Here is a 20,353-nt window from a genome sequence, read left to right on the forward strand (position 1 = left end):
TGAAGCCACTCGCACACTGGGTACAGAGGGATCCAATGATTTGGGGTATAAGTGCTCCGGGGGGGTGGGAAGAACGCATCTCGCTGTATGCGGATGATATTCTTTTATATCTAGCTAGACCTTATTACTTAATGGCGAGGGTGCTTCACATCATTGAGCTTTTTGGCAGCTATTCGGGATAGAGCATTAACTGGGCTAAATCGGTAATATTCCCACTCTCCGGCCCCCCGCCCAGGATACCAGCCAACTGCACTGCCCCGGTAGTAACGGAGGGGTTTAAATACTTGGGCATATAAATTGTAAGAGATCCTGCAACGTTTATACAGAAAAACCTGGATCCCCAGACGGAGCGCCTAAGTGCTGATGTATGTCACTGGCGTGCCCTCCCATTGTCATTGATGGGTAGGGCGGCCTTGTTCAAAATAATGGCCCTGCCTCGCCTTCTCTATGTCCTACAGAACACCCCTTATCGAGTCCGCCCAGAATTTTTTTTTTAAATATCCCAGGAAGTAAGATTGTAACTATGGCAAGGGGGTTCACCGAGGAGAGCGCTTACCAAATTGCAGCGCGGGGAATACGATGGAGGCTTGCCGGTCCCAGACATCAGGCTTTATTTTTGGGCCTCCCAGCTTCTGGTTATAAATGACTAGGTGTATGCAGACCTGGGTGAACCTGCATACAGGGAGGACAGAGCGGGTATGCCAGGGGGTCATTATGCTTCACTCCTCTACTCTAGAAGCAGGCGGCTGGAGTGCCCATCTGTGAGAAGTTGGCCTGGTATATGCTGTTCACTAGTTAAAGTGGACACCTTGCACCAGTACAACTCGACTCTTATGGTAGATAGGTTTAAGTCAACCTTTTAAAGAAAGCTTATGTAAAATGATGTGTAAAATAATCGCTTTTATTGTTTCTCTTGCTCTAATAAAAATATATTTTTTTTAAAAACCTTTTAAAGAAAGCTATCCTAGTGGTAGCTGTGGAGAGCAGCCTTCAGGCTTAGTCTCAGAGGAATGTAAAGCAGCTTATTTCACCTTATAATCTCTTGAATTACTAAATGAAAGGACACCACACAGGTATATATATCAAATATAAATTTATTTATTACTAGGCACACTCTACTAACCTCTTTATGAGATTAGAAGTCAGGAACATATGCACAAACGTTTCACAATAAATTAAGCACAAATATGGCAGGGGCCCTAGGGGAGTACCAGACCATATACTAAAAAAGAGACTTAGAGATAACGACTTGCGAGGAGAGAAGGCCTAGGGCCTTCAGAAGCGCTGGGGCCCCACTAATCCACCCAAGGCAGGTAAGTAAAGGACCCACGGGAGACGCATGCAGTGTGAGAACACAGCCGCTGATCCCAATTGACTTCAATAGAGCAAGTCGCGATTGGAAATTTTGTATTTAAGGGTACTTTGGGAGAGTCTACAAGCAAATCACTTACGGGATAAGTAGTTCTAGAGCCAACACCCACAGGAGCACTGTAGTGCTGGAGTTACCTCACCCAGGGAAGCCGGGTGCATAGGTGTCTTTTGGTGTCGGGTCGCAGCATCGTTTTCAATGGGAGCCAAAGAAGACTTGCTGCTTCTGAAGACAGGAGAAGTGTCCGGTGGAATCCAAGCCTAGATTCAGAAGAAAGAAGATCTGAAAAGCAGAGAGGACAGTGTTCAAAGTCACTTGGCAGTGACCCGGGGAAAGGAAGATGGATGCCCACCGTCGTCGGGTGATTTCAGGTGATCATGGGTGTCTTGACTCTTCAGCCATGAGGTCCAGGAGGCGTCGATGACAACCAGGAGCTGGATTCGGTGTGTCCCACAAAGTCTGCAGCTTACTGCGGTGTCGGTGACCAGATTGGAGCCAACAAGCCTTGGTAACAGCAAGTCTCGTGGAAAGGACAAAAAGTCAGCGGTGCAGACCAGCAAGGTCTGAGGGACACACCCAGCGAGGGTAAGTCAGGGCAGGCCTGGAGCAACCAGGGGAGCTCTTTGGAACTGTAGAAAAGTCTTCTGGGGACCCACAAGCCAATCGGCAAGGGATCGCAAAGACGCCTCGGGAGGATTCACTCAACAGTGGTCCACGGTCACTCGAGATGGAGTAGGCCTCTGATCTTCGGTGGAAATCCTGCTGGAGGCTTGGACCACACGTGGTCCAATGCACAAGTTCGTAGAATGTCGTGAAGGGATTGCACTGGAAAATAGTGCACGGTACCCAGGGATTGCTGTTCCTCGTCACTCGTGGGGTCCACTTGCCTCAGCATCGCTGGGGACTCACGATGGCCTTGAAGAAGTCAAGAAATCCTCTTCCTGGACTGCAGGGACTTTGGACTCCGGCGGAAGCAGGAAAGTTTGCGACCGTTGGTTGTAAGATTGGGTGCCTGCCAAGCAGGGGAGTCACTCCTTGACTCCAAGGGAGATTCTTTAGTCTTCCAGAGGTAGTGGAACATCGAAGGTCCAGGATTCTTCTTCAGAGTGTCGTCCATTGATATCTAGTTTGCAATGGCAAGGGTTCCCTAACTTATACTGAAAGGAAGGGAGGGACTAGCTCCATGACCCCACCTATGGGAGGGTCAGGGGAGTGGGTGGCTACACCCACTTCCCTTTGTCCAGTTTCGCGCCAGAGCAGGGGCTGGAAGCCCCTGAGCAGGTTTGAACTGGTGTATGCACAGAGGAGCCTACTGCTCCCCCAGTGCAGGACTTCAAAGCACTCTAGGAGTGCACCCACCCAGCCCCAATACACTAAACCCTGTCTGGGAGGTGGTCACACCTCCCTGTGACAGGATACCTATTGTTGGACCTCCTCCACTGCGAGTTTCGGTCATCAGCAGGAGGGCAGCCCAGTGTCTGTGACTGGTGGCATCCATTTTGTGATGCCAGGGCTCTTCAGGATTCTACCGCGTTTCCACAGTAGGAACATGTCTATCCCTCTAGAAGGGTGGGATCATACTCCCACACCAGTTACTGGTGTGGGGGTATGATTCCAAAGCGTTTGACACCAAACACAACATGTTTTGATGCAGCTATTCCAAAGTTGGCATTAACCGCAAGGTTATAATGCACTTAAGAGTATATGGTTTGACCACATTCACAAACAGCCCCAGAGAATAGACTCTGAGAGCTGCAGAGGGGCCCTGCTCAGGCAGAGGAACCCCCTCACATGGAAACCAAGCACCCTGCCCTCAGGACTGATAGGGCCTGCCTTAGGGGTGACTGATAGGTTTAAATGTGAGTGCAGGGAGAGATATAGTGAACCTATATCTCAGTGAGGGGTGCCAGCACCACCTCACCCAGGCTGCAGTAGCAGGCCTGTGGTGTCAGATTTAGTCTGCTTCCCAGGGGTGGCATAATACATGCTTCAGCCCCTGGTAGGCCTGTGAAGTACCTATGTCCTTGGTACCTAAGGTACCATATACTAGGGGCTCATAAGGTACCACAGTATCCAATCACTAGTGCACCTAATATGCACACCAAGTTGTTTAGAGAGAACAGAGAGGCCAGTCCCTGATTAGCAGGGTCCCAGCCTGACTATAGCCAGAAACCAGTTTAAACATCAGAAAAAAGTGGGGGCAACATAAGAGGCTGATCCTACTCTCCTACACCATCACATACCCGGGTGGTGGTGGAGTGTTGGAGGGAAGCAAATAAGCTACTGGGTTGGTCTGGAAAGTTGACTAGCCAAACTCCACTATGGGAAGGCGATCTCTTGAAGGAGGTAGCAACACTAGCGGGCTTCGGAAAGTGAAAATTAATAGGGATTGAACACCTGGGTGATGTGTGGAGAGGGGAAACACCACTTACCTTCTAAACATTGCAACAGGAATTCATCTTACACCATACACAAAAATACCACTATCTTAGGCTAATGCACACCCTGCAGCGACACATCTAGTGTGGCACCCCCATTCCAGTCTACTCACCTCTGAAAGATAGATTACTCCTGGACACTATTAAGGAAAAGCCAACCTCCACAATCTACCGTAAGATTGTAAACAATATACCAGACCCCCTACTGGCCCCGAGAGCAGCATGGACAGATGATCTGGGGAACATAGATGACACAGATTAGCAGGAGGCAATACAGAGTCCAAGGGTGATTGCAGTGCGGACTCGATTTAGCTTAGTGCAGCTCAAAATACTTCATCGTACATACTACCATCGCACGCTCCTTTATACGTGGGGAAAAACACATACAGTGCTCTGCGTCAGGGGGTGTCAGCAGGAAGGCACCTTTTTCCGTATCCTGTGGGAGTGCCCAGAGATAGTCAGATACTGGAAGGGTGTCACGGATGTACTGTCCAGAGTTTCAGGGGTACGGGTCCCCATGGATGCTAAATGGCTCCTCCTAATGATCAAAGGCGACTCAGACTGGCCCAGGTATTCAGGAATTGGGCTTCCCTGACAGCTGGGATAGCCAAAAGGAACATTGCAAGACGGTGGATATCGCCCTCTCCGCCTTTGCTGGGGGATTGGAAACGTGACCTTGATTGGTGCCAGCGGGCTGAAGAAACTTTATTTAAAGGTAGAGGGTGTGTCAAAAAGTGGGAGAAAATATGGTTGCCATGGTGTAAGTATAGAGGAGGAATGATAGTAGAGGATTAACACCCTGAGTAGCACGACTAGGAGAAAGTGTGGCCCTGAACTGCCGAAGGGGGTTGCCTTGCTGATGGTAGGAATAAACTGTCATGGGTTTGATCTGCTGAAATGCATCTGACCAGTGACCTTGTATCCTTCTGGGAGCCCACTGCGATTAAGCTGAATGTCAACTGTGTACAAATTGCTGTAACTGTTTATTATAAATGGTCGATTGAGCAAAATTTAATAAAAAAAGATTTATTAAAAAAAAGAATAAAACATTTCCCAGTGGGTAGATATGAAGCCTTAGGAGGGAGCTTTATTTAGGAATTATGGTCTTTACCATTCTCTCGCTGCTTTAAGCGGGCAGAGAAAGTGTTATTCCTAACTGGAAAGGAATGCAACTCTTCTGTTGCTCACTGACTTGTCTGTAAACATGTAACCATTCACGGCGCATGCAATGCTTCTGTAGCGGATTTGGTCTGTTAGCTAAAAGGAATATCAGCCTCTTCAATTCTCCACCTCATTACTGTCCTTTCAAATGGATAGGCCAGGGCTGTTGCGGAATGAAAGGCGGATCCCATATATTTCAGCAGTCTCCCAGATAGTGACCTGCTCCAATAATGTTCTTTTCTCACCGACGCAGACAGCTTATGTTCGCTGTGGCCTTCAATTCCAACTTTGAAAGCAAACTTTAACAAGCTAATCTGGCACAAAGCCTTATTATTTCAAAAAGATGTGGCATTAACATCTGCCCAAGAAATGTTTGTACTGCATTTTGCAAGGACGTCCAGGGAAACACAGTCCTTGTTAAACACAATAATTCCTTTACATTTCCGCAAGCTTGTCACCGAATTTTAAATTCTTCCAATACCGCCGGTATAGCAGACTTTTTAAAAATAATCAGGACTGGCTTAGTCAGTACCTTCCAGAAATCTTTGGACTAATACCGGGTTTTATTCATTCCTCGTTTTCCAGTGAGCTCAGGGGCATTCCCTTGTAATTGTTCTTAATTTGCAGCATTTGGTTCTATTTTTGTTACTACGCAATGGATGTTCTGTTTCGAAGCCCATTGGTACTGGAACTACCACAGGTCCAGCTGTGCCATGAGCTCATAATACGACTCTTTGGAGTCCTATTGTCATTCTGACCCGCATGGTTCACCTGCGTACAACCCGTGCTTCATTGCCTATGGTGCTCCTTCGAATGGGTACTGGATGTCTGCCTGGCTCTGCTGCTCCTGCGGCCATGAACCTGTTGAGTTGAATAACGACCCATTTTTGGAGTTGTCCCTTGAACTTGTGGCTACTTCAAGATGCATGGTATGAGCCACTCATTCTGGGAGACATGGGTGCTTCTCCACCAGGATTACCGAACTCTGGGCCGTTCTGGATTAACAAAACATTGATCTTGTGGAAGAACTCTTCGGTGCCTCCGGCTCAACCTAATTTGGCCCCGTTTTCGAAACCGTCATGTTACATTTTTTAATTTTGATTATTAATTTCAATATTATGCTTAATAACATTGCATTGAATTTGCTAAGCTCGTACTTTTTAGTATTTTGTTAGTCGCTAAGTTACTTTTCCAACCAAGGAGGGGGTGTAGTGATTTCTCTTTTGAGCCCACTTTGGGTCTCCCTTAGGTGCACGTATTAGCTGACTTAGGCTGCCTCTGCTTTGCACAGCCACGCATCACACATTTGGTTTTGTGACAAGATGTTATTTTAGAAATACGCTACACATATTATTTGTTGTGTTCTAGGTTTGCAGAGATCACCTGCTACTCTGGGAAGGTTAGGAGTTCAGGTGAGGCACTGTGAGCTAGTCAGATTTGATCCTTCAGGTACTGACATGGTAGAGAGACTCAGTCACTACATTCGGACGCCCTGTTCTCCCAAGGCACAGTTCTGCTTCCAAGCAGAATTCCTGCAACACTATTGAGTGTTTAAAAAGGGCCATGGTCAGGTCTGCTAATTCCATGTAATGTTTGGTGTGTTTCATCCGTTTGGTAATCCCCAACAGGCGTAACAAGGGGTCAAGCAGCAACTGCACATCTACCTCTACTGAGATATGCTCCATCACCTGCACACATACCTGCACCCGTGTAAGACACCCCCACACCATGGGCCCAATTTACAGATCTAACTTTAGTCAAAATCCTAAACTTACTACTTTTGGTATTCACAGAATGCACTTACTACTTTTGGTATTCACAGAATGCTCTTACTACTTTTGGTATTCACAGAATGGATTTACGACTACTAACTTGTAGCCGGGTCAGAAGGAATACGCAACAGGCTACGTCGGGACAAGGAAGGTTTTATTTTGAGATAGTCGCATCTTCTGTGGGATGCCAGTTTCAAGTAACAAACTCAACGAGTCACGAACATAGGGACCAAAACACTCTCCAACAGGTGCACAACGACGAGTCTCCCTCTTCGTCTCGGGGCGGGGAGTTGTTCGTTTTGGTTGTCTTCTCAGTCCTCCCTTAAACGTCAGGTAGAGGCAGAGGGGAATGTTCCGGGGTCCGCAAAGAAAAGGAAGAACAACAGAAAGATGGAGGTCAATATTGCATCCCGTTTGACCAACCTCAAGAGGGTAGGGAGTGAGGGAAACACGCCTGTGCACAAGTGAGTAGATAGGAGTTTAGACGGGTGGCGGTGAGGAGTGGCAGTGAAGGAGGGGTGTTACTATTTACAAGTAGGAGGCGGGGAGCGGCAACGTTTATCAGCCCTCGGACTTCTCCCGCCTCCCGACCCAGCCCGAGAATCTTTCCCGTACCTGGGTCAGCCACGCTCCTCCGTGGGCGTGGCTCGGCGAAGCGTGGTCGCGGAGACCTCCTGGCTCCGGCTTCCCGTCTCTGCTCTCGCCTCTCTCCGGTGTCCATGCACCCCGGATTCCGATATCCGAGATTCCTTATTGGGTGCCAGCCGATTACATCATCAAAGGGGGTGGGGCCTTCCTGCAGCACGTCCCAGTTAAAGGGACCAGCATCGGAGTCTGATATGTCTGTTTGGGAAGCCTGCCACGAGTCTCCCTGGTGAGAAGAAAGCATAGGGTCCATGAGTTCACGGGCTTCCCACCAGTCACCCCCTTGTCCGACGCCTTCCCCGCTGACCTTGTGACACTCCTCCACCATTGGTTTCTCCCGATTGGGGAGAAGAAATGTCCTGGACAGATAGTCCGCGCTGCCATTTTCCAACACCTTGCGATGTCTAACCGTAAATGAAAAGGGCTGGAGGGAGAGGAACCAACGGAGTACCCGTGGATTGTTAGCGATGTTCCGGCTCATCCACTGGAGGGGGGCGTGGCCGGTGTACAAGGTGAAATGACGGCCTTCGAGATAATATCGCAGTTTATCCATGGCCCATCTGATTGCAAGACACTCACGCTCAATAGTGGGATACCACGTCTCCCTCGGAAACAGTTTTCTACTGACATAGACTATCGGGTGCTCTATACCATCTGTTGCCCTCTGTGACAATACGGCACCCAGGCCCTGGTTGGAGGCATCGGTGTGTAAGATAAAGGGGCGTGAGAAGTCAGGTGAGGATAACACGGGGCTAGAGGTGATGATGTGCTTTAATGTATGGAAGGCTTGTAAAATCTGTTTGGTGGGGTGTAGGAGGACCTGGGGTTTTACGTCTTTCTGGAGAGTGTTGGTTAAGGGAGAAGCTACCTTGGAGAACCTGGGTATGAATCGTCTATAATAGCCTATCAGGCCCAGGAAAGCCCTCATGTCTCGTTTAGTGGAGGGAAAGGGGTTGTCGGTGATTGCCCTCACTTTTTCCTTCTGTGGGGTTATGAGGCCGTGACCGAGTACATACCCCAGATAGTTTACTTTTTGGAAGGCTACCCGTGATTTCCTGGCGTTAACATGTAAGCCGGCTTTTTGTAGAGTCTGAAAGATAGCATGAAGGTGCTGTATGTGCGTCTTCCAGTCGGGGCTAAAGACCACAATATCATCTAGATATGCCGATGAAAAGGCGTGGTGGTCTCTGAGGATCTTGTTCATGAGTCGCTGGAACGTCGCTGGGGCACCATGCAGTCCGAATGGCAGCACTTTGAACTCGAAGAGTCCATCGGGGGTTGAGAACGCTGTTTTCTTTCGATCCTCCTCCCACAAGGGCACTTGCCAGTACCCTTTTGTTAAATCCAGTGTCGTGATGTAACTGGCTTCCCCCAGTTTTTCGATTAGTTCGTCTATACGTGGGATGGGGTAGGCATCGAAGGACGATATCTCATTGAGAGCCCGAAAGTCCATACAGAAACGGGTGCTCCCGTCCGGCTTTGGCACCATCACAATGGGCGAAGACCATTCACTCCTGGAAGGTCTCATCACTCCTAGATGTAACATGTCCTGTACCTCCTGCTGGACTGCTTTCCTTCTGGCTGTGGGTATTCTATACGGACGCTGTTTGATCACTTTTCCCGGCACAGTGTCTATCCGATGTTCAGCGAGGTGGGTCTTCCCAGGAAGGTCGGAGAACAGCGATGAATAAGAGTTAAGGGCTTCCCTCAGCTCCCCCTCTTCTTTCGTGGTGAGTTCGGTGTTGATGACTAAGTGCTGCAAGGTGTTGTTATCACTTGTCAGGGTGGGCACAGTGAGGGTGGTGGTCTTTGGTGGCGAGCCTATCCACTTTTTCAACAGGTTTATGTGGAATACCTGGGTACGATTCGGCGTTAGCTGCAATTTGTACGTAGTATTCCCAATGATAGCGACGACTCTGTAAGGGCCTTTCCACTCGGTCTTGAACTTGTGGGTAGACGTGGGCAGCAGCACCAAGGCCCAGTTGTTCACGTTTAGGGACCTCCATTTTTTTCCTCGATTGTAATAGCGAGTCTGTTTCTCTTGTTTCTTGGCGAGGCTTAAATACGCCAGGTCGCCGAGTTTCCCGATTTTTGCCTTCAATCCCTGAGTATATTCCAGCATTCCTCTGGTCTCCAGGATTTCTTCCTTCTCCCAGGCCTCTTTTGTCATCTCTAGGAGGCTCCGTGGTTGGCGACCATATAGCATTTCAAAGGCGGAGCAGCCTAGGCTGCTTTGTACCTGGCTCTTTATAACGTATAAAGCCAAAGGTAGGAGTTGGTCCCACTCCTTGCCATTCACCTCTAACATTTTTTTTAGTGTCGATTTCAACATTCCATTATATCGTTCCACCAACCCATCCGTCTGAGGGTGGTAAACAGAAGTCCTTATGTGACGCAAGTCCAGAATCTGACATACTTCTTTCATTAGACGGGATACGAACGGTGTACCCTGGTCCGTCAGGATTTCTTTAGGGAACCCTACTCTCGAAAAGAGTTCCAGGAACCGTTTTGCTATGTTGCGAGTGGTAGGGGTACGAAGAGGGTAGGCCTCGGGAAACCGGGTGGCATAGTTCACTATTACTAGTACATATAGGTGTCCCTTTTTTGTGCGGGGCAAAGGCCCTATTAGATCCATCCCTACTCGCTCGAATGGGGTCCCTATCACGGGTAGGGGTTGTAGCGGGACGGCTGGGGGCCTATGGGTGTTCCGTTTTTGACAAACAGTACAAGCCTGGTAGTGTGCTTTGATGTCTTTATAAACCCCCGGCCAATAAAAATGCCTCAATACGTTCTGTGTTGTCTTTTCGGACCCTGTGTGCCCTGCCGTGAGGTGAGAGTGGGAGAAGAACATGATTTGGTCCCTAAAGGTCACGGGAACTAGTAACTGCTGTGGTTCCGAAGGGGAAGCCTGTCGATACAGCAGGGCGTCTTTGATGAGGAACCGGGAAAACATGGTGGGAACGCCGTCAGAGGTGCTATGGGCCTGTTCCCACGCGTTATATAGGGAGGCATCGTTGGCCTGTGCGAACCTGAAACTGCGGTCAAGGAGCCAAGGCTCCGGGGTTATCAGGGCAGGGGCGGTAGGGTTAGCGCCATTACCCTGTGGTGGGCTCCCTCCCGCTGTGGTTTGCAGCACCCGTCTGAAGAGGGCAAGGAAATCAGGGTTGTCTGTCCCTATAATGAGATCCTCGGGAAGGTTATCTAGGACCCCAACTTTTATCTGGCTTCTGATCCCTGCGGAGTGTATAAGAGGTATGACTGCTAGTGGGTAGGGCTTTACATCACCATGCACACAACGAATGTGCACAGAGGACTCAGGCATCAGTTGCTCACGAGTGACCCACATACCCTGAATGACAGACTGCTTGCAGCCGGAGTCTAGAAGGGCTTGGATACTCTTACCGTTCACCTGCACAGTTACATGAAACGCGGTCCCCATCTCAGCGGTGTACATGATGGACTTGGGGATGTAACCCACTTCCATAGGTTCCTCCGTTGGTCTCCTCTTAAGGCATGCCCGGGCAATATGACCCCACTCCCCGCACTCAAAGCACTGGGGTCCTTTTATGATGTGTAGGTCAAATTTTGTTTGTCGGGATTTTGTCGATTCCGAGATCTTGGGTCTTTTCTCCATCCGGAAGGTTAGGTTGCGCGGCTTCTCTCCCTCCCAACCGCCCACCTTCGGCTGTGCTCGCGAAAAGGTGGTGGCCATTTCTATGGCTTGTTGGGCCGTTAGGTGGGTGTGCTGATGCAGCCACCTCTGTGTATTATATGGAAGCGCCTCCAAGTACTGCTCCAGATATATCTTCTCCATGATCTCTTCCTTGGAGCTAGTGCCAGGGGTTAGCCATTTGTCGGCTGCCATTTTGAGCCGAAAAAATAATGTTTTTGGGTTCTCACCGGGCGCTCCCTTCTCTTTTCGGAAGCGTACCCGGTAGGCATTGGCGTCTAGGCCCAGGTGGTCCAGGATAATTGTTTTTATGTCACCATAAGGGGTGTCCCCGGTGGCATTAGCTACCTGGTAGGCAGCTTGAGCCTCTCCTGTCAAGCTAAAAAGAATGGCCACTTCTCCAGGGGCCAGCTACATGCCCTGGCTACCCTCTCAAAGTTAGTAAGGAAGGCGTCTGGATCTTCCCCATGTATATACTTCTGTAACGAGACCCCAGCGGGGGTGGGGTGACTGGGGCTTCGGGGTTCCCGAAAGGATGTGGAAGGGGGCTCTGTCACCGCTTTCTGGAGACCCTCAATCTGCGCCGCAATGGTGTCTTTGAACACATCCCGGTCTGCTTTTGCGGAGGCCATCTGACACTCGACAGCCCACTCCAGCTTTTCCTGTCCCTTAATTAAATGTTGGATCAACGCATCCATCTTTACTTCACAGATGGGTTTTCTATGCCCGCATTCTCCACCAGTGTAGCCGGGTCAGAAGGAATACGCAACAGGCTAAGTCGGGACAAGGAAGGTTTTATTTTGAGATAGTCGCGTCTTCTGCGGGATGCCAGTTTCAAGTAACAAACTCAACGAGTCACGAACATAGGGACCTAAACACTCTCCAACAGGTGCACAACGACGAGTCTCCCTCTTCGTCTCGGGCGGGGAGTTGTTCGTTTTGGTTGTCTTCTCAGTCCTCCCTTAAACGTCAGGTAGAGGCAGAGGGGAATGCTCCGGGGTCCGTAAAGAAAAGGAAGAACAACAGAAAGATGGAGGTCAATATTGCATCCCGTTTGACCAACCTCAAGAGGGTAGGGAGTGAGGGAAACACGCCAGTGCACAAGTGAGTAGATAGGAGTTTAGACGGGTGGCGGTGAGGAGTGGCAGTGAAGGAGGGGTGTTACTATTTACATGTAGGAGGCGGCAAGCGGCAACGTTTATCAGCCCTCGGACTTCTCCCGCCTCCCGACCCAGCCCGAGAATCTTTCCCGTACCTGGGTCAGCCACGCTCCTCCGTGGGCATAGCTCGGCAAAGCGTGTTCGCAGAGACCTCCTGGCTCCAGCTTCCCATCTCTGCTCTCGTTCCCTCCGTCTGGGCTGGATGTCTTCTCCGGGTGTCTTGGAAGCTCCTCCGGGTCTCGACTCTTCGGTTCTTTGTTCTCCGTCTGCTCTAGCCTCTCTCCAGTGTCCATGCACCCCGGATTCCGATATCCGGGATTCCTTATTGGGTGCCAGCCGATGACATCATCAAAGGGGGCGGGGCCTTCCTGCAGCACGTCCCAGTTAAAGGGACCGGCATCAGAGTCTGATATGTCTGTTTGGGAAGCCTGCCACGAGTCCCCCTGGTGAGAAGAAAGCATAGGGTCCATGAGTTCACAGGCTTCCCACCAGTCACCCCCTTGTCCGACGCCTTCCCCACTGACCTTGTGAATAAGTTTACGCCCGCACTCATGCCGGAATTCCCAGAGCGGGAATTCCGCTCTCGAGACAGAATCTCCGCTCCCGGGCCGGAATCCCCACTTCTGGGCCGGAATACCTCCATTTTGGTCTGATGAAAGTTTCAAGCGCCTACCACCCCCCACCACGCTCCAGCTGAAGTCAATTAACACTAACTGCAAGACCAGCACCACAAAACATATATAAGCAGCATCATTGAAGGAACAGGTTTGGCCAAAGAGAGTTTGTGTTTACAATCGCTGTACATCGCCAGAGGAAAATGGAACAAATGAGGAGGAAGAAGAACTTTACCACAGAGGAGACCACCATGCTTGTGGAGTACATAGTGAGGCACCACAAACGCCTATATGGACTCCCACCTTACTGCACCAGTGGCACACAGAAGGCAGCTCTATGGTAGCAATTAGCCACTGCTGTCACAGCATTGGGGGAGGAGAGGTGCACAATCCAGGACATCAAGAAGAAGTGGCAGTATGAAAAGCAGAGGGTGAAGGAGAAGTACTCAGGATCGAATTGAACAGGATCCTACCTGCCCCACACTCCGGATGCTGCCTCCGTCTCACCCCACTAGAGGAGGATATCCTCACCACAATCCACCCCCACATGCTCCATAGGCTGCCTGTGAGTGATGACCGCAACGTGGTACCAGGTAAATGGGATGACAAGAAAATGTGTATGAAAAGATTGTCTGTGTTGCACTGCCATTGTGAGTAAGGAAGTTGTCCAAAGTGTATATACAAATATTGTCAGTCAGACTCATGTGTTACCCTCTGTATGTTGCACCACAAGTGTATTAGAAATGGCAAATACCTCTCCCACTATTGAAAACATGGGCACAGTACTGCTGCCGTATATACCTAACCCTGCTAAGAAGCAATTGACAAAGTGCCCTTTCCACTCATCCAGATGCGTCTGAGTCAGTCAAAAACGTAAGGGGTTGCGGAGCATATGAAAATCAACTGACAAATGAATTGGGAAAATACAAGGGGGCAGATGTACAAGGACTGGCGCATCCTTGCATATTAGCAGGGATGCGCCAGTACCGATGCGACATGCAATTCTACCCTTACACCACCACGGATGCGTCGCATCTACAATGCTGTTCACCGTGGTGCAGGGATAGACAGATGTGTGTCGCATCTGATGGCGTAAGGGCGGTGCTTTGCTGGAGTTGTATCGCAAGTGCGATGCAACTCCAACAATGTTCATGGACCGCCCATACCTAATATGCTGTGCCACTCCTTACGTCTGCTTCAAGCAATATCAGGAAGTGGTGTTTTCGAGTTATTTTTGCACGGGAACGCCTACTCTGCATATCATTAGTGTTAGTTGTCGCTCTCATTTGTGGCGATTTTTTTAGCGGAAGCTATCACTGGAAAACTGGCGATATCGACAGTTTTCACCAGGTTGAGAATGGGATGATAATTTAAAATCACAGAAAAAGGTTTCAGGGACGTTATAGTTAGTTGGACATTTCATTCGTACAAAACCATAGAAATTCCCCTGTTATAGTTAGTTCACCTAACTATAACTCACGCACCCACAATGCACTGCTGATGACGTCACATATTACATCATTCATGACAAGGTCAGTGACATCACTGATGACATCTCAAATCACATCACTGATGACATCACGGATGACATCATCCACGTGAAAATCTGATGCACCTCTTCACACTCTAATATAACCTTTGATACACTCACTGTAAAATACAGACTACCATTTTCGAAACCATTGACACACCAATACCAGTCACTACATATGTACTCACTGATTCCTAGGTATACACACACATCCACTCATTCACCCATACAATCACAGATACATGCAGTCACTCATCAATACAACACTTTCATAAGCACTCATACACCTATACATGCACTCACATACCACCACTCATCCTGAGTTACTCACACACGTAGTCAGTCATGCAAAGAATCAATCACACTTCCATTTACTGACCTATACAGTTATACACACACCACATCACTTATTCAAACAGAAACAAACGCATACTTACTCTCTTATGTAATCACTTATACAAGTACACACTCATCCATACAGCCACTCTCACAATCACTGACTCTCACGTATAGTCATTTATATACTTCAACTCGCACATACTCTGCCTTTTACATATGTAGTTACTTGGACATGTACCATTGAGACATCTATTCACTCACCAACACACTCACACACACACACTCACCCACAAATACAGCTGTTTCCACATGCACTCTTGAACCCATATACATAGTGAATCAACCACTCAAACATCTATGCACACACACCTTCCACCCACCCACACACACACTCGGGCACCCATACAAATACTCAGGCAACCAATCGATAACCCATATAGACACTCATGTAGCTACTGAGCAACAGCTTATACAACAACAGACAGATTAATACAGACATTCACACAGTTTAGTCACTAACCCATGCATTCAGTAAGACACACGTAATCACTCACTTAAACAGTCAGTCACGCACCTACTAAATCCTCCATCCAGACACTTATACACTCACTGATTCTTCAATACACCTTGGCATCTATATAATACATATTTACACTTCAAAGAAAAACACTGTCACTGGATGATGTCATCAGTGATGTCATCAGTGATGTAATTTCAGATGTCATCAGTGAAGTCACTGACCATGTCATGAATTATGTAATATGTGACATCATCAGCAGTGCATTGCGGGTGCGCGAGTTATAGTTAGCTGAACTAACTATAACGGGGGAATTTCTATGGTTTTGTACGAACTAACTATAATGTTCCTGAAACCTATGTTTTTTTCAGTGAAGTTTTATATATATATATATATATATATATATATATATATATATATATATATATATATATATATATATATATATATATATATATATATATATATATATATATATATATATATATCAAAGACAAAGGGTGCCTGCTGTAGAGAGAGCCCACACCAGGTAGGTCTGTTGCCATTCAATTTTATTGGAGGGTGAAAAATGGGAACAGAGCACTGCATCACAGGAGTCAATGTCAATTCCGCTGCCTGACGCGTTTCATGTTTCCACTTCTTCAGTGGCAGGAAAGGAGGGGTCAAGGCACAGCACTTTTCGGCACTTTTAAATTCATGTGTCACACCCCGGTGGGCGTTGCCACACCCAGGGCCTGCTGGTTAACGTAGTGCTCGGTAAAGCTACAGTGAGCTGGCGTGTCTTGCCTCCCAATAATGCAAATTCAATCCCAAGTGGGGTGTGGGGCAGGACTCTAGCCCCCGTAGACACCGTAATTCCCCCAATACCGGCACCTGGTCCTTGCGCGGCGGCTTCGGTTGGCGTCGTCACAGGGGTGTTCAGCAGAACACCGGGGCTTTCTCTGCGGCTCAGGCGAAGCCGCTCAACATCAAAGACAAAGGGTGCCTGCTGTAGAGAGAGCCCACACCAGGTAGGTCTGTTGCCATTTAATTTTATTGGAGGGTGAAAAACGGGAACACAGCACTGCATCACAGGAGTCAATGTCAATTCCGCTGCCTGACGCGTTTCATGTTTCCACTTCTTCAGAGGCAGGAAAGGAGGGGTTAAGGCACAGCACTTTTCCGCACTTTTAAATTCATGAGTCACACCCCAGTGGGCGTTGCCACACCCAGGGCCTGCTGGTTAACGTAGTGCTCGGTAAAGCTACAGTGAGCTGGCGTGTCTTGCCTCCCAATAATGCAAATTCAATCCCAAGTGGGGTGTGGGGCAGGACTCTAGCCCCCGTAGACACCGTAATTCCCCCAATACCGGCACCTGGTCCTCGCGCGGCGGCGTCGGTTGGCGTCGTCACAGGGGTGTTCAGCAGAACACTGGGGCTTTCTCTGCGGCTCAGGCGAAGCCGCTCAACATCAAAGACAAAGGGTGCCTGCTGTAGAGAGAGCCCACACCAGGTAGGTCTGTTGCCATTCAATTTTATTGGAGGGTGAAAAACGGGAACAGAGCACTGCATCACAGGAGTCAATGTCAATTCCGCTGCCTGACGCGTTTCATGTTTCCACTTCTTCAGAGGCAGGAAAGGAGGGGTCAAGGCAAAGCACTTTTCGGCACTTTTAAATTCACGAGTCACACCCCGGTGGGCGTTGCCACACCCAGGGCCTGCTGGTTAACGTAGTGCTCGGTAAAGCTACAGTGAGCTGGCGTGTTTTGCCTCCCAATAATGCAAATTCAATCCCAAGTGGGGTGTGGGGCAGGACTCTAGCCCCCGTAGACACCGTAATTCCCCCAATACCGGCACCTGGTCAGCTCACTGTAGCTTTACCGAGCACTACGTTAACCAGCAGGCCCTGGGTGTGGCAACGCCCACCGGGGTGTGACTCATATATTTAAAAGTGCCGAAAAGTGCTGTGCCTTGACCCCTCCTTTCCTGCCTCTGAAGAAGTGGAAACATGAAACGCGTCAGGCAGCGGAATTGACATTGACTCCTGTGATGCAGTGCTCTGTTCCCGTTTTTCACCCTCCAATAAAATTTAATGGCAACAGACCTACCTGGTGTGGGCTCTCTCTACAGCAGGCACCCTTTGTCTTTGATGTTGAGCGGCTTCGCCTGAGCCGCAGAGAAAGCCCCGGTGTTCTGCTGAACACCCCTGTGACGACGCCAACCGACGCCGCCGCGCAAGGACCAGGTGCCGGTATTGGGGGAATTACGGTGTCTACGGGGGCTAGAGTCCTGCCCCACACCCCACTTGGGATTGAATTTGCATTATTGGGAGGCAAGACACGCCAGCTCACTGTAGCTTTACCGAGCACTACGTTAACCAGCAGGCCCTGGGTGTGGCAACGCCCACCGGGGTGTGACTCATGAATTTCAAAGTGCCGAAAAGTGCTGTGCCTTGACCCCTCCTTTCCTGCCTCTGAAGAAGTGGAAACATGAAACCCGTCAGGCAGCGGAATTGACATTGACTCCTGTGATGCAGTGCTCTGTTCCCGTTTTTCACCCTCCAATAAAATTGAATGGCAACAGACCTACCTGGTGTGGGCGAAGACCGGTAGGCTATGTAAACAGATATGGAAAGAGGATGCTGTCTCTTTTACTATTTTTAACCCCTTTAAAAATACATTATGCCTCAAATTACTAAAAACCCAGACCTCCTCTGATGTTTTTGACCCTCTGGTTTCATGTTTGCATTAACATCGAAATGCGCATTTACTTCACCCTGCTCTTCAGGAAAGGCTTACATTCAGAAGCTCCTACCACAACAAAATGGTGTTCAGGAGTGCCTCATTTTTTATACAAAATGTTAGCGATCTAGTTGTAAATTAGAACTCTGTGATGATTCATGGGAAGTTAACTGACCGACTACTGCTGGTGTTAGAAGTACATTTTACTGAAATCGATGAGGAAAATACAATAAGAACTCATAGCCAATGTTTTGTCATTTTAGCTTTCTAGAGCACTAGCCATATTTTCTATGACAAAATTACTCTTGTTTTGTTCATTTCCAAAGGAATGTTTTAGGTTTTATAGATTTGATTACAATTTGATGGCTTCATAAATACATTATGTTAGCACTATAGTTGTTCATTATTACACTGTTGGAAGCTGTAGTCGAACACTGGGGAGTTAACTGACAGACTGGTGCTGGTGTTGAAAGTAAATGTTTCGGTCTACATGCCAGAATGTTTTACTGTAAAATGTATTTCAATCTACGCAATGATACATATATATTCAAGAACCAGATCAAGTCACTGTTGTCCAAACCTCCCGAGACGACCTCTCCATCAAGCCTGAGTAAGAAATATGTGGTGAGGCAGGCCCCGCGACCTAGGCCTGCAGCTACTGATTGAGAGCTCACAGGTGGGTTGGCATGTAACCAACAGGACAAACTGGCAAACAAGAAAAACCCAGATTAGTCCAACAGATAGGCAGAAACACCACAATGGTCCCAAGAGATTGGAACCATTGAAGTACATATGGCTGAAGGGGTGCTGCAGTTCCAAAACACCATAAAGTCAGATGTCGTATGAAGTTAGGAACGGTCAGCCAATCAGAGCACAGCACACACACTACACACAGCAATCATGCGCTCCCCATACCGGACATCTGGACACTTCACCTACCGATCCTCATTGTGTCCATGCAAGGTCGAGACCCACCATCATTCACTATCAGGTGGCCTGATTTACACTCTGTAACTAGGCCCACATTCCTTTCTCTAAAATAAGATCTAAATTGGTTTATGATGGTCCAAAGTCTGTATATAAAGACACTCAGAACAAATGGATGTTGAGTCAGTCCTCAGACCCTTTTCTGTGGATGTTTCCCGGCCCAAGCATTTAATTAAACCAACTGTTCCTGTTTTAACAAATGCATTGTCTTTTGTTTTATCAAGGCAAATTAATATTCCAGCAACAGCATGGATGGGAAAGATATTTGAGAACACATAACAAATGCATCCTCATTTTAGCTTTTAAGAGCACTAACTATTATTTCTATGGCAAAACAAATACTCTTTTTGTGTTCATTTTCAAAGGAAATGCTTTACGTTTAACCGTTTGGTTCCATCAAGATGGCTTAAGGTGTGCCACAGTTGTATCATGAAAACAGAATGTTAGAGTGCTAGTTGTTCATTATAATATGATGGGATGCTGCAGAAGAACACTTGGGAAGAAACTGACAGTTTGTTCCTGCTGTTGGAAGTACGTTTTACTAGGAATATCAGACTTTATGCTCACATGGCTGAGAAAAGAAAATTAGTGTGAACTTATAGAAAATGTGCTCATTTCAGCCTCTGAAGTACCTTATGCAACCTCTATGAGAAAATCATAAGAGAAAACAGTTTTCTTTCAAACATGTTGAGACCATGCTATTTTCAGTGTTTATTTTTTTGGCTTTGAGTGGTGTTTCCTTAGCGTTTTTCAAACTGTTTGCAATCAGTGCTTATCAGTGTTTATTCAACTGGCTAACCCCCTAAACTGACAAAAACTGTGTTTTTCAATCGTTAATAAAACATGTTGTGTTTGCAGTGATTGTTAGAAAACACATATTTAATTTTAAAGTTGAAATAATGCAGGGTACTTGGTGTCTTCCCATTGGCAGTGTGTCCAATGGATTTTGTTAGACTAGCACAGACATTCGGTGATAGGTTTATTCCTATAATTTTGTCGTCATTAATTTCCTTTAAATGTTCTACAGCTAAACCAAGACAAAAATCCAAATCAGATACTTAGAAATTGCAATCACTTAATAGGACGGTTTGCTCAATTTTTCAAAAAGTAACTACGTAGAAATTGTTCTTTGAAACTCACAAAAGCTGCCATATCACGAACCCAGCAATTTTCTGGAAAATATGAGAGTCTTTGAATGAGAAACTGACAGCAGGAAGACCAGTGCCAGGTTAATATCATCATCAAACATGAGTAAATCAGTTGCATGTAGCTAGTCAATCCCCATTTACTGAAGTCATGCACCTTTAAAGAAAGAGAAACAGATGCATTTCTTTACAAGTGTTAACACAAAATAAATGTTTTGCATATTTTCACATACACATACTCATACATTTCAAATGCATGATTTCAAACTACCCTCCCTGCCCCTAC

General features: G+C 47.7%; 1 protein-coding gene across 1 annotated transcript in view; it reads right to left on the bottom strand.

Moving 5' to 3' along the window:
* Positions 1–20,353, bottom strand: part of LOC146817937 (uncharacterized) — a 1,667,073-nt gene that overhangs the window by 866,443 nt on the left and 780,277 nt on the right. Inside the window, exon 5 of the mRNA XM_085609716.1 lies at positions 20,063–20,224. Within this exon, the coding sequence (XP_085465842.1) occupies positions 20,063–20,224 (162 nt within the window). The remainder of the gene's footprint in view (positions 1–20,062; positions 20,225–20,353) is intronic.

This window comes from Triturus cristatus, chromosome 6, assembly GCF_964204655.1.
Source record: "Triturus cristatus chromosome 6, aTriCri1.1, whole genome shotgun sequence".
Lineage (NCBI taxonomy): Eukaryota > Metazoa > Chordata > Amphibia > Caudata > Salamandridae > Triturus > Triturus cristatus.